At 38.8% G+C, this 17,102-nt stretch overlaps 1 protein-coding gene across 6 annotated transcripts in view; it reads left to right on the top strand.

Annotated features, from left to right (window-relative positions):
* Window positions 1-17,102, top strand: part of LOC150080831 (DNA (cytosine-5)-methyltransferase 3A-like) — a 945,959-nt gene that overhangs the window by 299,416 nt on the left and 629,441 nt on the right. For all 6 annotated transcript variants that reach the window (XR_016547435.1, XM_090382019.1, XM_090382022.1 and 3 more), the window contains one exon: window positions 4,864-4,947. Coding sequence is in view for 5 of the 6 variants with exons in the window: in XM_090382019.1 (XP_090238145.1) it covers window positions 4,864-4,947 (84 nt within the window). In the remaining variant the exon portion in view is untranslated. The remainder of the gene's footprint in view (window positions 1-4,863; window positions 4,948-17,102) is intronic.

Genomic DNA, 17,102 nt, shown 5'->3' on the forward strand with positions numbered 1-17,102 from the left:
ATTGGGGGATGACTCCTCGCTTAGGTTGAGTGGGGTATACTGCTTGTCTGTCTATGGCCTGCTGGAGTGCTGCTGTGTGTTTCTGGAAGTAATCCTTCAGCTTAACTATCGCTGTCTTCTGTTGCTCAATGAGGTCTATCAGGCCCCTTCCTCCTTCTTTGTGGGCAGTTGTCAGTCTCTCCATGGCAGATTTCAGGTGGTGTTGGCGGCTCTTGGTTATCATTGTCCTTGTCTTTCTCATGATATCCTCCAGCTCGGTCGGTGTTAATCCAATCTGTGACCCCGAAGGAGTACAATAGCACTGGGACTGCATAGGTGTTTATGGCTTTAACTGTGTTCCCTCCATTCAGCTTTGCTTTCAGCAGGCTTCTGAGTCTCTGCTGATATTTTTCGGTCAGGCAGGCCTTAATTTCCTTGTGCTGTAACTGCTGAGCCTGCATCATCCTCCAGTATTTGTAGGCTTCTCCCTCTGCCATGGCTTCGATCTCTTTACCACTTTCAGTTGGTAGTTTTGGTTGACTAATTTTCCCTGATGCAGTCCTTGGGTCTTGCAGTTGTCTAGACCAAATTCCATCCTAATATCATTGCTGAATTATTTGGTGATCTGGCTGGCTGGAGTAGTTGCTGAAGGTGCTTCTCGGTTCCCGCGTAGAGCTTGATGTCATCCACGTGCATCAGGTGGGTGAGGATGTATAGGTTCTTCCTTCCTTCCTTTGAGGTTATATCCATACTTGCTACTGTTGAGCATGGCAGATAGTGGGTTAAGTGGTGCTAGACAGAACCACAATGGGCTCAGGGCACCTCTCTGAACGATTCCTCTCCTGATGGGGATTGGTCTGGTTATGATGTTTCCGACCCTAATGGTGGTACTCCATTTCGCCATTGTTTTTCCTAGGAAGTTTGCCACTATGGATTGACTTTGTAGATGATCAGCGCCTCTATTAGCCAGCTCTGAGGCATGGAATCGAAGGCCTTGCATTAATTGATGTAGGCTGTGTACGTGTTGCGGCACTTCTTGTAGGCTTGCTCCATAACCGCATCATCTATGGTTAATTGCTCCTTCATCCTTTCTGCTGTTCGGCCATTATTTTCTGGCTCTCTAAGTGGGCTGATATCTTCCTGGTTATTCAGCTGGTTAGGATCTTGTACCTTGTTGGGAGGCAGCTGATTGGCTTATATTTCTCTGGGTTTCTTGTATCTTCATCTTTAGGCTTCAGTTTGATTGCTTGAGTGAAAAACTTCGGGATTGTCTCTGGGTGCCTTATCATTCGGGTGAACTGCTCTGCCAGGTGCTTGCGTGTGCAAGTGAGATTCTTGTACCAGTAGTCGTGGACGTTATCTATTCCTGGAGTTTGCCAGTTGTGAGTGTTCTTTTACTTCTTCCCGAATCCCCCACCCACTCATTTCTTGTATGTCCTTTGTTTTCTTGCATTCTAGTTCTATCCAGGTGGCTCGGGTGATATGTCTTACTTCCCTGTTCCATATGTTTCCCCCAGAACTCCTCAATCGCTGTCTTCTCAGGTGGTCCGTTCCCTTCTTTCTTGTCTTCTCTGAGATTCCTGTAGAAGCCTCTTTGGTCCTCGTTGAAGATTCAGTTATTTTTCTCTGGGAGCTCTCTTTGTATCGGCGTAGTGTCTTACTGAGTGCATGGAGGTTCTGCTTCAATGTGTTCAAGTACTCTCCTATAATCTGATTTTTTGTCTTATGTTTTCTGTGGATGCTGTTTCTCTTGAGGATGCTCTTCACTTTTTCAAATAATTCCTTACTCCTATTGCCCCATTGGTATTGGATCAATTGGCCTATCTTGACTCTAAATTCTTCTATCTTCTGTGGAAATCTTCTTTCCCAAGCTGGTGGTTCCTTCTGTTTTCTGTTCTTCTGCTGCTGGTCTCTCGCTTCTCTTTCATTAATCCCCGTGGCTGCTACCGCAGCACAATACATGGCTGTGTGGATGGCCTCCAGTGTTGCATCATTGCTGTCGAGGTAATGCGGTATTATGTGCCGATTCATGTGGTCTGTGACTCTCCACAAGGTTCTATTCGGCCTCTGCTTCGGTGTCACGTGAATCTTTCTGGGGTCCATTCCTTCGAATTCTGTTAAGGCCTTCTTCCACTCGTCCTCTATTCTGGATATCATGACCTTGTCTGTTGCCACTTCAACTGCTGTGGGTTGTATTTCTTCTTGCTCTTCCTCTGGTTTGGTAGTGGTATGTTCTGCCTCGTCTGGTTCCATATTCTTTATCCTTTTAGTTGATCGCTCATGTCCTGCTTGATTTTTTCCAAGATTGCAGGAGCTGTCAAGCTGTCCCTGACGATGGTCCTTCTCTGGCCCGCTATTCGCTGTTCGGTGACCTGAATATCCGGGAATTGTTCTAGCCACTTGGTATGTAGTCTCGCCCTGTAAGTTGTCATATCGGTCTCCAGATTCGTTAATCGTGGATGCTATTAAAAGTTTCATACCTATTAAAAAATATTGTTCAAGGTTTAGGCCTAAATGGTTATCAAATGAATTAATGAGACTCGTAACAGAGAAGAAAAATGCATGGGATGCATATAAATTATCAAGCAACTCAGAAGCCTATGGCAGATATAAGCTAGTCTTTAATCAGGTCACAAAGGAGGTTAGGCAGGCGAAGGCAGATTACGAGAAATCCTTGGCAAAAGATGCTAAGAAAAACAACAAGGATTTCTTTACTTATATAAACTCTAAAAGGAAGGGGATGAATCTGATTGGTCCACTTGACATCAATGGTTAATATGTTGATGATTCTGCTCAGATAGCAAACAAACTGAATGAGTATTTTGCATCTACATTCACACATGAGGAATTATTAAGGTTTGAAAATGGCAGAAGGTTATCAAATTGTAGCAGGATACTTAATGATTTTGTAATAACTGAGAGCAAAGTGGAGGAGAAATTGTTGAAGTTAAACATAAGAAAAGCACCTGGGGTGGATGGGATCTATCCAGTTATATTAAAGGAGGCGGCAAAGCAACTAAGCAAACCCTTAGCCATAATTATGAGAGCATCCTTGGACTCAGGGGAAGTTCCCACGGACTGGAGATGTGCAAATGTATCCCCAATTCATAAAGGGCGAGCGAAGGGTGACACTAGTAATTACAGACCAGTTAGTTTAACTTCTGTTCCGGGTAAAATAATGGAGTCACTGGTTAAAGATACATTGAAGATACATCTAGACAAGACTGCAGCAATAATTCAGACACAGCATGGGTTTGTTAAGGGAAAGTCTTGTCTGACAAATTTGATTGGATACTAAGATGTGGTTACAAAGGACTGGATGCAAAAAATTTTGATATCAAATACTTGGATTTTAGGAAAGTTTTTGATACTGTTGCACATGGAAGACTATTGTACAAATTGGACCAGAATGGTATTAAGGGTAAGTTGCTACAATGGATAAAAGGATGGTTAAGTGGGAGAAGACAGGGTGGTAATCAATGGGTGCTGCTGTTCTTGGACTAATGTTATTAGTGGAGTCCCACAGGGTTCGGTGTTGGGTCCACTGTTGTTTTGTATATTTATCAATGATATTGATGAAGGTATATCAGGCTTAATGTCGAAGTTTGCAGATGATACAAAGCTTGGCAGGGTTGTTAATGACAGTAATGGCAGTGTGCTACTGCTACTGAAGTGGCAACTGAAGTTTAACCTTGACAAATGCAAAGTACTGCATATGGGTAGAAGTAACCCCAGAGAAACTTACCAATGTGTAGTACTACACTTAAGGTGGTAGAAAATGAGAAAGACCTTGGAGTGATTGTGCAGTGAGATATGAAGTTTTTTTGAGCAATGCAGATAGGCTGCCAGGGCAGGTCATAGGGTTTTGTCAATGATATATAGGAATTTTGCTAGCAGGGAAAATGAGGTGATTATTCCTCTGTATAAGGCAATGGTCATGCCACGACTTGAGTACTGCGTACAGGTCTGGAGGCCTCATTTTAGGAAGGATGTAGATTTACTTGAACGTATACAGAGAAGGGCAACAAGATTGGTGAGGGGAATGAAGGGATCCTCTTACCAAGAGAGGCTTAAGTTCTGCAAATTGCAGTGGCTGGAGACTAGGCACCTGCGCGGTGATCTGATTGAGGTGTATAAGGCCTTGAATGGGTTGAGCACGCTGAATTCTGATGGGATCCTTCCACTTGTTCAGATTACGAACCTAAGGGGACATAAATTCAAATTAAGAAAAGACAGATGAAGAATAGATGTGCGGAAATTTGCCTTTAGCCATCGGGTGGTTAATTGCTGGAACAAGCTTCCATCTGTCGTTGTGGAAGTTGATAGGTTGAATAAATTTAAGGAGGAACTGGACAGGCATTTGGAGGGAATGGTGTGATTTTTTTTTTTTTTTTTTTGGCTGATGCTGCATAAGCTCATGCACGTGCTTTTTTGCATCACACGCCACTACTACTACTACTACTACTTTGTAGTATGTTTGCATGATGTATCTATTCATTTTGATGCTCCACTTCATTATTATTATTATTATTAGCAGCCATATGGTGGAAGGAAGCCTGAGGCTTATGCTGCACCAACCAAAAAAAATGTCTGAATTACTCTGAGAGAGAGAGAGAGAGAGAGAGAGAGAGAGAGAGAGAGAGAGAGACAGAGAGAACAAGAGCCAGAAGTAGAAGGGAATCGCCGAGAAATAGAAGAATGATGATATCCAGCTCAGGACTTTGGGTGTGCCAAGCTCACCAAATGTGAGTTCCTGGAGTTGATAAAGTATATGAAATTTAATAAAAATCTCTCTCATTCATTCGTCCTTTCTCTATAGATAATGTTTATCAGCTTAAACAGAGAATTTTGTTTTATCACTTAAATATTTGGTACTTTTTACAGGAAAGTCTTGATCAAGAGGATAAAGGATTTAGAGGATCTGAGAATGGAAGTCCTGGTGATCAAGAACGAAATGAAAAAGCACTGGTATGTAGTCATTTTGTTGTAGGCAGTTTTATGTAGATGAAATTGAGTAGTGATGTTTGGTTTGATTTTACATATAAACAGTATGCTGTTTAATTCAAATAGTTTTTAAAGAATTTTTTTCATGGCAGAACATTGCAAAGAAATGAAGCCAATGTGCATCTGCCATTAAAAAGAAAGGCCATGTACTGTAAATATATTATTGGAAGGGCATTTTAATTGTTAAACAGGTGATCATGATGATTAAAAATACAATGAAAAATCATTAATATGTAGTTGTTTTGTTATAAGCAGTTTTATTTTGTGAAATTGATTAATGGTGTGTTTGGTTTGTGATTTTACCAAAAACTCTATGCCTTCTAGCTAAAATAGTTTTTAACGATTTTTACAGAATTTCATATAGTATTAACATAATAGAAACAATACAAGGAAGTGAAGCTTATGCGCATCTGCCATTAAAAAAAAAATCCCTCTATTGTAAATTGTAGGAAGGGCATTTTAAATGTTACTAAGGTGAATAAATAAATAACTAAAATGAGATAAACCTATTGATAGACATAAATGTAATTTATTTGTGGATTAAAGCTGTTCAGTACCCTACTAAGATAAAACCTTGTTTATATTTTCATTCCTTGGTTTATATTTGCAATCTTCTGAATCGCCAGCTACTGTAGATTGTAAATGTGTGCTTTCCAGACATGAATTCAGTTCTCTGATCTAGTTGGCATCTCATGTAGGTTAGTGCAAATGCATCATTTTAACATAGCTATCAACCAAAGTAGTTGAATTAATTAATTAAATTAATTAATTACATTGGCATCGTTTTGGTTATTTCATATTGTGAATGCCTTTATAACGAGTTGCCATGGTATTGTACTACCTCGAATAAATAACACTTCACCAGTCGAGAAGACAATTGTTATTTATTCTTGGCGGATACCACCACCTAGACGGCACCGTTTCAAAGTTTCCCTTAAACACTTTATGGTCCAGTTTGCATCTTTAAACCTCTAGTAATAACCAGTGCTGTGACAGATATCCTATAGCTAATCATCCCCCCCCCACCCAAATTCTACTACAGTAGAATTCAAGATCTGTGTCGTGTTCTGTTTCTTACCACATTATCTGGTGTATAGGTTTAAATAACCAGTTTTTGTCTGTGTTGTAACAATGATAAACCCATTTCTCCCTCTCCACATCTTATCATGTACTCACACATTCCTGAGAAGCAGTGGCTCTCTCAAAAGTACTTTTTAACATGGTTAAGGTTCATGCGTTGTTAATGATTTATGCCTCTGTTATTTATGAGTTGTGTATGATTTATGGTGGATTGTCAACTGCTCTTTATTCCCACCCCACCTCCAAACATAATATAATTTTTTTAAGGTAAATACTTTCCTGTTTTAGATATTATTATTAGAATTAGCATTAATAGAGGCAGAATTAGAATTAGCATTAATAAAAGTTTGCCCAGTTCTTCCTTGAATTTATTTAATCCATCAACTTCCACAACAACAGATGGAAGTTTGTTTCAGCAATCAACCACTTGCTGGCTAAAGGTAAATTTCCACACATCTATTGTACAACTGTCTTTCCTCAATTTGAATTTATGTCCCCTCAGACGATTATACTGGGCAAGAGGAAGAATCCCATCAGCATTGAGTTTGCTCTCTAAAGCATTTAGGGCATAAGCCTCAAGCAATGGGAGAGTCAGGACTATGTATAAATATAGTGCAAGTGCATCAGAAATATATAGCTATATCTGAATAAATCAGAATATTAGTAAAACGGCATCGTTTTAAGTTATATCTCATATTGTGAATACCTTCACAACGAGTTGTCATGATATTGCATTACTTCGAATAAGTAATGCTTCACCTAAGGAGAAGACTAATGTTATTTATTGTCAAATGGATACCACAACCCAGATGGCACCTTTTCAGGGCTATTTTATATATGTGCGGGATAATAACTCGACTATCCAGTTGTCCCTATTAGACTTAGAAAAGCAAAAAGGTAGAGGGAAAGTAATAGTAGTAATAGTAATAGGGAAAGTAATAGAAGAATGAAAAGCCGACCGGGCTAGCCGGGTGGGTAAAGCGCCTGCCTGGCAACCCAAAGGTCGCGGGTTTGAATCCCGCCTCGGGCTTGGATCAAAGTACTACAAAAACCTTGGGAGGTGCATTATGGCCACAGAAGCCGATGCGCCAATAACTACCAAAAAAAAAAAAAAAAAAGAAGAATGAAAGGGACAGTAACTCCTTCAACTCACGCCACTCAAAAACTCATAAACTCCTTGAATAGGCAACACTTCCCCAGTGGAGAACTGTTGTTACCTATTCTTGGAAACTCCGGACATAATCAGGCTCTCCCTGGTGCCGTTTCAGGGCTATTTGGCCCTTCTTCGGTGGGTGGGTAGGTACCCGAGTGATGCAACGATGGCAAAACAGTTATGAAGTATAACTCCACAATATAAGAGATGCCTGATGGTGTATCATGTATTTAGACTCTAAAGCATTTAGGGCATAAGCCTCAAGCTATGGGAGAGTCAGCGCTATGTATTTCTGATGCGCTTGCACTATATTTATACATAGTCCTGACTCTCCCATAGCTTGAGGCTTATGCCCTAAATGCTTTAGAGTCTAAATACATGATACACCATCAGGCATCTCTCATATTGTGGAGTTATACTTCATAACTGTTTTGCCATCGTTGCATCACTCGGGCACCCACCCACCAAAGAAGGGCCAAATAGCCCTGAAACGGCACCAGGGGAAGCCTGATGACGTCCAGAGTTTCCAAGAATAGGTAACAACAGCCTTCTCCACTGGGGAAGCGTTGCCTATTTGAGGAGTTTGAGTTTTTGAGTGGTGTGAGTTGAAGGAGTTACTGTCGCTTTCATTCTTCTATACTGTTTCTTTTCTTCTTCCACTCCTATTATTACTTTCCATCTACCTTTTTGCTTTTCTAAGTCTAATAGGGACAATGAGTGGATAGTTGAGTTATTATCCCACACATACAAAATAGCCCTGAAACGGTGCCGTCTGGGTGGTGGTATCCATCTGAGAATAAGTAACATTAGTCTTCTCCTTAGGTGAAGCGTTACTTATTCGAAGTAGTGCAATATCATGGCAACTCATTGTGAAGGTATTCACAATATGAGATATAACTTAAAATTATGCCGTTTTACTAATATATCTGATTTATTCAGATATAGCTATGTATTTCTGTTGCGCTAGCACTATATTTATACATTGAGTTTGCTCAAACCATTCAAGACCTTATACACCAGTCAGATCACCTCTCAGATGCCTAGTCTCCAAAGGCTGAAATTTGCAGAACTTAAGCCTTTATTGTAAGAGCAACCCTTTGTCCCCTTCAATAATCTCATGCCCTTCTCTGTACTTGTTCCAGCAGCTCTACATCCTTCCTAGAATGAGGCTTCAGACCTGTATGCAGTACTCAAGGTTTGGCCCGACCATAACCTTATACATAGGGATAATCACCTCCTTATCCCTGCTAGCAAAATTGATGTACATCATTGACAAGGCCCCATGAGCTGCTATAGCAGCCTGTCTGCATTGCTCATAAAAACTTCATATCTTGTTATATTTTTAATTTCTGTACAGCCTGAGAATCAGCAAGCATTCCAATTGCTTGCTTCTTCTGAGAAGCAAGCAGTTGAAATAAACTCTCACTTACTCTTCAAGAGTAGTTGAAAGTTTATTCCACCAGTCAATCACTTTTTGGCTAAAGGAAAATTTTCAGACATCAGGTCTGCAATTATCTCTCAATTTGAATACTATGCCTACTGTTGTGTATGTCACATGACTAAGTGTAAAAATTCTCTCAACATTTATTTTACTCAAACCTTTCAAGGCCTTAAAATACCACAAACAAGTCACCCCATGGATACCCCTTTGGAAACCAGTTATCTCCCTACTGATATACCTGGTTTTCAAACTATATAGCCTACAAAATCAGTCTCTTTTGATGCCATTGTGATACCACAACAGTTTAACCTTTACCAATCATACATTGCTCTTCTGTGTATCCTCTCCAACTGGTCCATATCTTTCCTAAAGTAGGGTCTCTGAGCTGTATTCACAATGTGGCCTAACCATTACTTTATGTTTATGTAATGGAATAATCACCTCTTTACCTCTAGTGGCAAAGTTCCTATATATCATTAACAGAACCCTATGAGTTGTTATACAACCTGTGTACACTGTTCAGAAAATTTCACATCAAATTGTACAGATTACTCCTGAGCCCTCTTTATTATCTACTACCTTGAACTGGCGCCTCCATAGCCAGGTGGGAAGGAGCAGCAGTGCGTAGTATACGCTTCTTGATGAGACCGGGGTTCGAGCCCGTCACCACCAAATACGGAGGATGCGGAAAGGTCAGGGAATGACCACCGCATATGCCGGAGCAATATGGTCTTAGTTGCTAATGCTCCTAAAAATCCAAATAACAAACAAAACTACCTTGAACTTCATGGTGCTTAAGTGGTATGTTATTCTAGGATTACTGCTATCTCGATACAAGACCTTTCATTTTCCAGCACAAAACATCAGATGGCATTTCTCAGCCCATTAATAATTTATGTAAGCCTTGTTGAAATAGCATACCATGATTACCTACTGCCTTTGTATCATCAACAGGCTTGAATATTACACTTAATGTAAATTGAAAAAAAAAATAAATAAATAATAAGTAGGGGACTGCATCCCCTGCTCTCTTTACTCACTAGCCTCTGCACATGCTTTTCGACGTAAAATGTAGAGGTATGACAGAGTAAGTTGTTGTTATGTTGTTATTTGGTTTTTAGGAGCATTAGCAACTAAGGCCATATTGCTCCGGGAATATGCGGTGGTCATTCCCTGACCTTTCCTCATCCTCCGTATTTGGTGGTGATAGGCTCGAACCCTGGTCTAATCAAGAAGTGTGTGTTACTCACTGCTGCTCTTTCCCCTCTGGCTACGGAGGCGCCGACAGAGTAAGTCAAATCTTTTCTACGTAAAAGACACACTGTCGAAATGCACTGATCGATATCTAATCAGGAAATTATGTATGTAATTATTTACTTGTGCATTTGTAGTGATGTAATTGCCCCGTGCCCACTTGTACCATGTGATCCCCATCCTTCTTCTCCTCTTGGCTACCCCAACCACATGGCATTCTCAAGGTCGAATAAATATCACTACATAATCATTTACCTGTGTTTATATTAGTCACTTAGGAAAAGGCCTTTTGCTTTGGGTTCCTTTATGCATGAGGAATATTGTTGCATCCAAAAGAACAGGACTAAAATATTTATAAATTATATAAATATTTAAAATATTTACAAAATACTAAACTATTTACAAATATACAAACTATATTTGGACGATGGCTCCCTTATTAATATACAAAAAACGTTACAATAGAACATCAAATGATGCCAGGCAAGGTCATGTATTAGACAATGAAGCATGTGCACGAAGTTTGTGAATGTTATGGAGGCAGTTGTCTTGCAGTGTGTCCCACGCAGTGCTGTAGTTGTAAAATTAGCAGAATGTATACTCTGTGAATGTTATGTATGCAGAGAAAATATACTGTGCTTATTAATTAAATTCCAGAGGATATACAGTGTGTGTGTGTGTGTGTGTGTGTGTGGCATATTTACTTATATATATGGCATATATATTAAAAATAATGAAACTAAGTATTGCTAAGAATCAAGGCGCCTCCGTAGACAGGTGGGAAGGAGCAGCAGTGCGTAGCACACGCTTCTCGATTAGACCGGGGTTCGAGCCCGTCACAACCAAATATGGAGGCTGCGAAAAGGTCAAGGAATGATCACCGCATATTCCCGGAGCAATATGGCCTTAGTTGCTAATGCTCCTAAAAACCAAATCAAAACAACAACAGCTAAGAATCAAATTCTAATAAATTTATATTTTAATTTTCAGTAAATATTTTAATAATATTTGTTTTTTCAATTATTTCAAAAACTAGAAGGTATATGCTATTCACCTAAAAAAAATCCAGAGGGTATATGGCGTATACCCTCCACTACAGCCCTTAACATTGCATTATATAATGGGATAATCACCTCCTAAACATGTCAGCAAAATTTCCCCCCATGTCAGCAAAATTTCTGTATATCTTTGACAAAGACCCATGATCTGTCTTAAGAGCCTATCTGCACTGATTAGAGAACTTCATGCTTGACTGCATAATTACCTCAAGTCTTTTTCATGTCTACTACACTGAGTGTGTTACCACACAGTTTGTTATATTCATCACAGTCCCCAAACTGACTCGACATTGCACTGGCTACCTTTGTCAACTAGGTGCACTGCCTTATATTCTATGTGCTTCTTAACTAAGTGTATAACTCCTACTCCCCCCCCCCCCCAGCTTGTCTTCCTTTCTGTTCACATTTTACTTTCCATATTGAAGTCCTGTATTCCTGATATCCGTGCAGTGTGTGTTAGATGACCTAACCAGTACTTCAAATTTGTTTACTGAACTCCGAGCATTAGTGTACATGCACTTGTTTTTACTCATAGTAATTGTGACACAGACCATGTGAATGATTATATGTGTAGAATATTCTTACTTCTAGTATTTTCTCTAACATGCTGATACAAGTAACATTCATCTGTTTTATTTGAAAATTTTGTTCCCCCATGGTGAGTTTCCTTCCAACTTTTTGCAGTCAACAAGGAGCAAATTGAAATCACCCATGAAGGATTATCATACTTGCTTGCCCATTTCATCTGAATATAGAGGCTCTCATCAAACTCTTTACATTCTTCTGTTCAATAGCTTACTCTCACTTTCATTTTACCGTTTCACTCAACTACTTTGCATCACAAAGATTCTGTGTTGGTATAAACAGGTTCTGAATCCGAAAAAGATTTTAGTATCACTTAAGCTGCTTTTGATGAGAATCACGTACCCATCACCACCAGTTCTCTTTCCTTGCCTTCTGAAATATGTGTTGAAACTCATCATTTGCTATTTCTGGGCAACACCACGTTTCCATTAGCCATAATTATATCAGTGTCGTTGTCTCCTAACTAGAAGTTCAGATTTACTCATTTTATTGACAACACTCCTGACATTAACGTAGACACAGTTAAGATTAAGTGTCTGTGTATGGTTCGCTATTCTTAAAAACCCCTTGAAATTATTTAAGCTTGTTTTTGTTTGAAATACCATTACCCTCAGCACACCTTGCCAGTATTTATTTGTGTGGGAACAAACAAAATTCTTGAGGTGTGTGCAAGCATTACTTTAATTCATATCACTAGATAAATGCTTGTCAGTATTATACTTGTTTCATCTAATTATCAGTTTCTCTGTACTCTTAAGGTGACTTCAATGATATTGGCAAAAATCTTTGCACTAATTTTGTTCAAGTGTATGCTGTCTCTACAAAATACATTCCTTATAGCTACAAGTGAGGGCCACCATGCTAATTAAAATTTCTTCAAATATCCTCTGGGGTTGGGAATGTTCATGTTCACAATGACTGCATGATCCTACACCAACTGTTATAAACTTTTATTAAATAAAAAAAAATAAAATAAAATAATTTAGAGTTGTCTTGTATTTTATTTTATTATATAATACTATTATATATCTATTAGATATTATATATCTAATACTATTATATTATATATCTTAATACAAGACAACTCTAAATTATTTTATTTTATTTTATTTTTTATTTAATAAAAGTTTATAACAGTTGGTGTAGGATTGTGCAATCATTGTGAATAATAAAAATTTCCCACAAAAAGCATGGCAGAGAGTTTCAAGTCTTGAGTTAATACACGAGGCTTTCATTATATAGCCCCTCCTGTTTGTGCCTGGGCAGAATTTCAGACACAAACATTCTGACCTAACAACTCGTGGCATTTTTTCCGCCTGGTCAGATATTTAACCAACAAATTATCAGTTTGTGTGCATTTAATGTCATTAGTACCTACATGAATAACGATGCTCTTTTTACTCCTCATTTTCAATTGTCACTCTTGTTCTAGTGTGCATGTCCTTGTTACAAAAAATGTAAAAGTTTCCCCTGACAATGGAACCTCCCATTAAAACTAATGAATATAACCTAATAAGGGAATCTAATCTGATAAAACTAATGAAGGAATATAATCCTACAGACCTGCTACCCCAAGCACTCTGTGACTGCCACTAAGTTTGAAGTAAGCACAGCAAGATGGTTCCTGGAGGCCAGATATCTGATGAAGTTTCATACAGCTTTTAGTTTATTAAAATGCACTTTCTTGTATGGGTTCCATATAATTTGAGAACTGCTGCTTTGTAAAGGAGAATGGGATATCCTAATCTTTGAACCTGAAGATATTTATTTTGATGAACTGAACAATTTGAATGTTTTGCTTGTTACATGGAGAATACGTTGATCACAGTGCCTGTTATTGAAGAATAGTATACTGAGGTGATTGGATGAAGAAATGGAAATGAAATGGCACTTGGAGGGATTAATGAATAACCCACTGGAAATTGTGCACCAACTCAGTGTATTAATAATGTGCTGTAGTTGTAATTTTTCAGTGGGTTTCGAGATGGCAGAATAGTTTTTCATAATCAACATACATTGCCAGTGGAAAATGTGACATTAACCCATAGTACTGAAGCACACATATCAAAGAAAGAATTAGAGATGTTAAATTACCAAGTCATTCCTGAGTTACAAACATCGTAATTTGTGACCATTATGCATGCAAACAAAGCTCCTCAAGATAAACAGCATAATGTTTTTATGAACGAAGAATTTTTGAATTCATTTCTTTTTCCCTGATCAATTAAAAAAAAGGATGAAGTTTGCTGTATCAGTTTTCTATGAGAAACTAATTATGATGTGCTCTCTATAGAACTTTAATTTTTGGGCTATTATTCTTCAGTATGTTCCTTAAACAAATAAGATTCATATTGCAAAATAATTCCGTTGATAGTTTAGCAAGTACCAAAGAGTCCATTGCACTGTACCATTGTGGAAAGTTATGTCAGTCCTTGCTAAAATACAGACTAAGCAATCATGTTTAGTCTCTAGAGCAAAGTTTCCTGCATCCCCCTCCTCCCATACTTCTCCTTCAACCCTAACCCAAGCACGGTACTAAGTACTATAGGTTCTAATACCTCTCGTGTTTGGGGTTCACATAAAAAAAAAAAATCATAAAACAAAGAACTGGAGTGCAGTCTCATAGCTGCTAGATCAATGTTGAACCAGTAAAATAATAGTTGTCAAGGTGAATTTCTTGTTGCAATGGTGGCTGTGTTTGTTAAGCTCTGTTCATTCTACATATAATTATCTCATTTTTATATATTTGTCTTAACAAAATCCTGTTGATTTTGTAATATATATGCTATACTGTGGTAAATAATTTGAGACATTTAGTTAATGGTTCAAGAAGTTAACCCATATATTATGTAATTCACTGTTTGAATAAATAAATATAAATTAAAAAATGTATAAAAGTCACATAAATATAAATATTTATTTATATTTATGTGACTTAATATTAATATTTCTCATTAGTGCCTGGTTAATATATATACTGGGTGTTTCCTAATATGTGGGCCATACTTTTTTGATATTGATTTAGGACCTGAAAAAAAAAAAACTATATAAACACGTGTCTGATTCTGAATATCTATTCAACTGTGGGTGTTTGAATTTTAAAAAAATGGATATGAAGTTTTCAGTAATAAATAATAATAAACAAACATCAGATAAAGTTTGTTTATTTTTATTTGTATCTACTATGAATAAACATTTTATTTCGTGTATGTCTGCTTATTCTTATTTGTTATTTTTAACCATTGAAAATTCCATAGCCATTTCTTAAAATTCAAACAGATATAGCTCAGTGACTATTCAGAATTGGACACATGTTGTTTATAAAAACTTTTTTCATTGTTTTCAGGTCCCGAACTATCCTGAAAAAGTGACTCTTGCCATAAAACACCTTGTGTATATATATATATGTGTGTGTGTGTGTGTGTAAAAGCACATAGACTGTTCTGCACACTTGTGTTTTTTTCTGCCTGCAATTTTTTAATGCATCTGAATATTTTAATAGTTTTAGTACTCAGAATAGAGCAAATTCCTCTATTAGGATTTGCCAGGAGGATCCTAATAACAAAACTACGCTTCAACTACCAAAATCAAGAACACCTCACCCTACAGAATGAAGAAACTTACCGAGCTCTGACTCAATTTGCAATGGACTTATTTACCAGGCAGAAAGCGCTACCACCACCTTAGTATCCGAATCAATAGGTCATAACAACCATGACTGCCAATTGTTGCTACGCATCATTGAGCCATGGATGCTAACGCCTTGGGCCAACTTGCACAAGACTTGACCAGCAATGCAATAAAAGACAGGGTCCGCACATACCTTGACAAATTCCTCATCATTGATTTCTGGACAAACTTCTCTCGACCAGATGTGACACATTTCATCAAGAAGAGGCCTAGCATCGATCCCTGGACTTGACCATCAATCTTGGACTCCCGGTTTTGACCACCCCCCACTGTTCGTTCTGATGGACTACTGGACCAGCCTTCAGTCTGGATGCGGCACAGACTCACCAAATGGAGCCCTAATGACGGCACCTGAACTAGACCTTACTGAACATGACCCATCCACCATAGCAGCACTCACACTGCTGGATTTCCAGCAAGTTGTCGGCTCCAACTAACTGGCCGTGCTAGCTGTACCTACCCTGAACTTGCGGAGTATATCTCTCTCTCATTTTTTATTTTATTTTTTTATTTATTTTTTTTTCGGCTTCTTTCTTCTGTTTCCTGCCATCCGTTCTTTTACTCCCCCCCCCTATTTTTCTCTTACAGAATGATTTTTTTTTCACTCCTCTCTCTGGTGAGGCACTGGGCATGCCACACTGTCATCAGGGGCCTTCTTCCCTATTGGCCCCTTTCTTCTGTTTCCTACCCCCCAGTCTTCTGCCTTCCTCCCTTACTTTTCTCTTGCACAACGTTTTTTTTTTTTTTTTTTTATTTAGTTTATATATATATATATATGTGTGCGTGTGTGTGTATATACATATTTATATATACACACACACGCATTCCCCACAGGTCTAAATCTAAAAACATCAAAATTACTGCCCGACCTATTTGGCCCTAGAACAAGTTATCAGCGAACAACTCTACACTCTGTTAAAATTACAACCGTTGCTCAAGAAACAGCGATCATCTCATTCTCAAATCTGCCGACCGGGCTAGCCGAGTGGGCAAAGTACCTGCCCGGCAACCCAAAGGTCGTGGGTTCGATTCCCGCCTCGGGCTTGGATCAAAGTACTGCAAAAACCTTGTGAGGTGCAATATGGCCACAGAAGCTGATGCGCCAACAACTACCAAATCAAAAAAAAAAAAAAAAAAAAATTCTCAAATCTGGTCCTAGCCACTGAAATCCCAGGAAAGTAGGTGGCAGGACCCGCCAGAGTACTCTAGCTACAGTGGTACACCCGGTCAGCCTCCCCGTGGCATGGTGTGGTAACGTCGGGTCCCACTAGGGGCTCAGCGGCTAATAGACCGGAGGAACAAAGGGCACAACACAATATACAGCACATGACCCCCACACACTTCAAATCTCTGGCCCCGATACAATGTACGCCCGTGGAGATGGGAGAAATCCCAGGAGCCGTTAGACACTAACATACCTTATACCTTATATTAGGATTTGCCTACTTTAGGCAACTTGTTCATTTGCATTCAGTACAGTTTAAAATCTGGCAGCTGAAAAAAACCCACATAAGTTGACAGAATAGACCAAGTACTTTTACCAAGTGGGCATTCCATGATTTCTGTCCACTTAGTGGACAGAAATCACAGGATACCCACCTAATAACGGGTAGGCCCACCTTTCGCCCGGATAAGGGCAGTCACATGGTGAGACATTGAGGCTACTAGTTAACAAAAACATTCCACAGGTATTTCCATCCACGCTTGCTGCACTGCTGTCCACAATTCCATTGCATTCCTGGGTGGACCAAAGCTGGAACGAACCTTTCCACAGCGTCCCAAAGATGCTCCACAGGGTTCGTGAAAGGGGAGGCCATTCCATGGTGGTAAAATCTGCAGAATGCTTTTTGAACCATGT

The sequence above is a fragment of the Mastigoproctus giganteus genome, chromosome 9 (assembly GCF_048544385.1).
Source record: "Mastigoproctus giganteus isolate SK-2022 chromosome 9, ASM4854438v1, whole genome shotgun sequence".
Lineage (NCBI taxonomy): Eukaryota > Metazoa > Arthropoda > Arachnida > Uropygi > Thelyphonidae > Mastigoproctus > Mastigoproctus giganteus.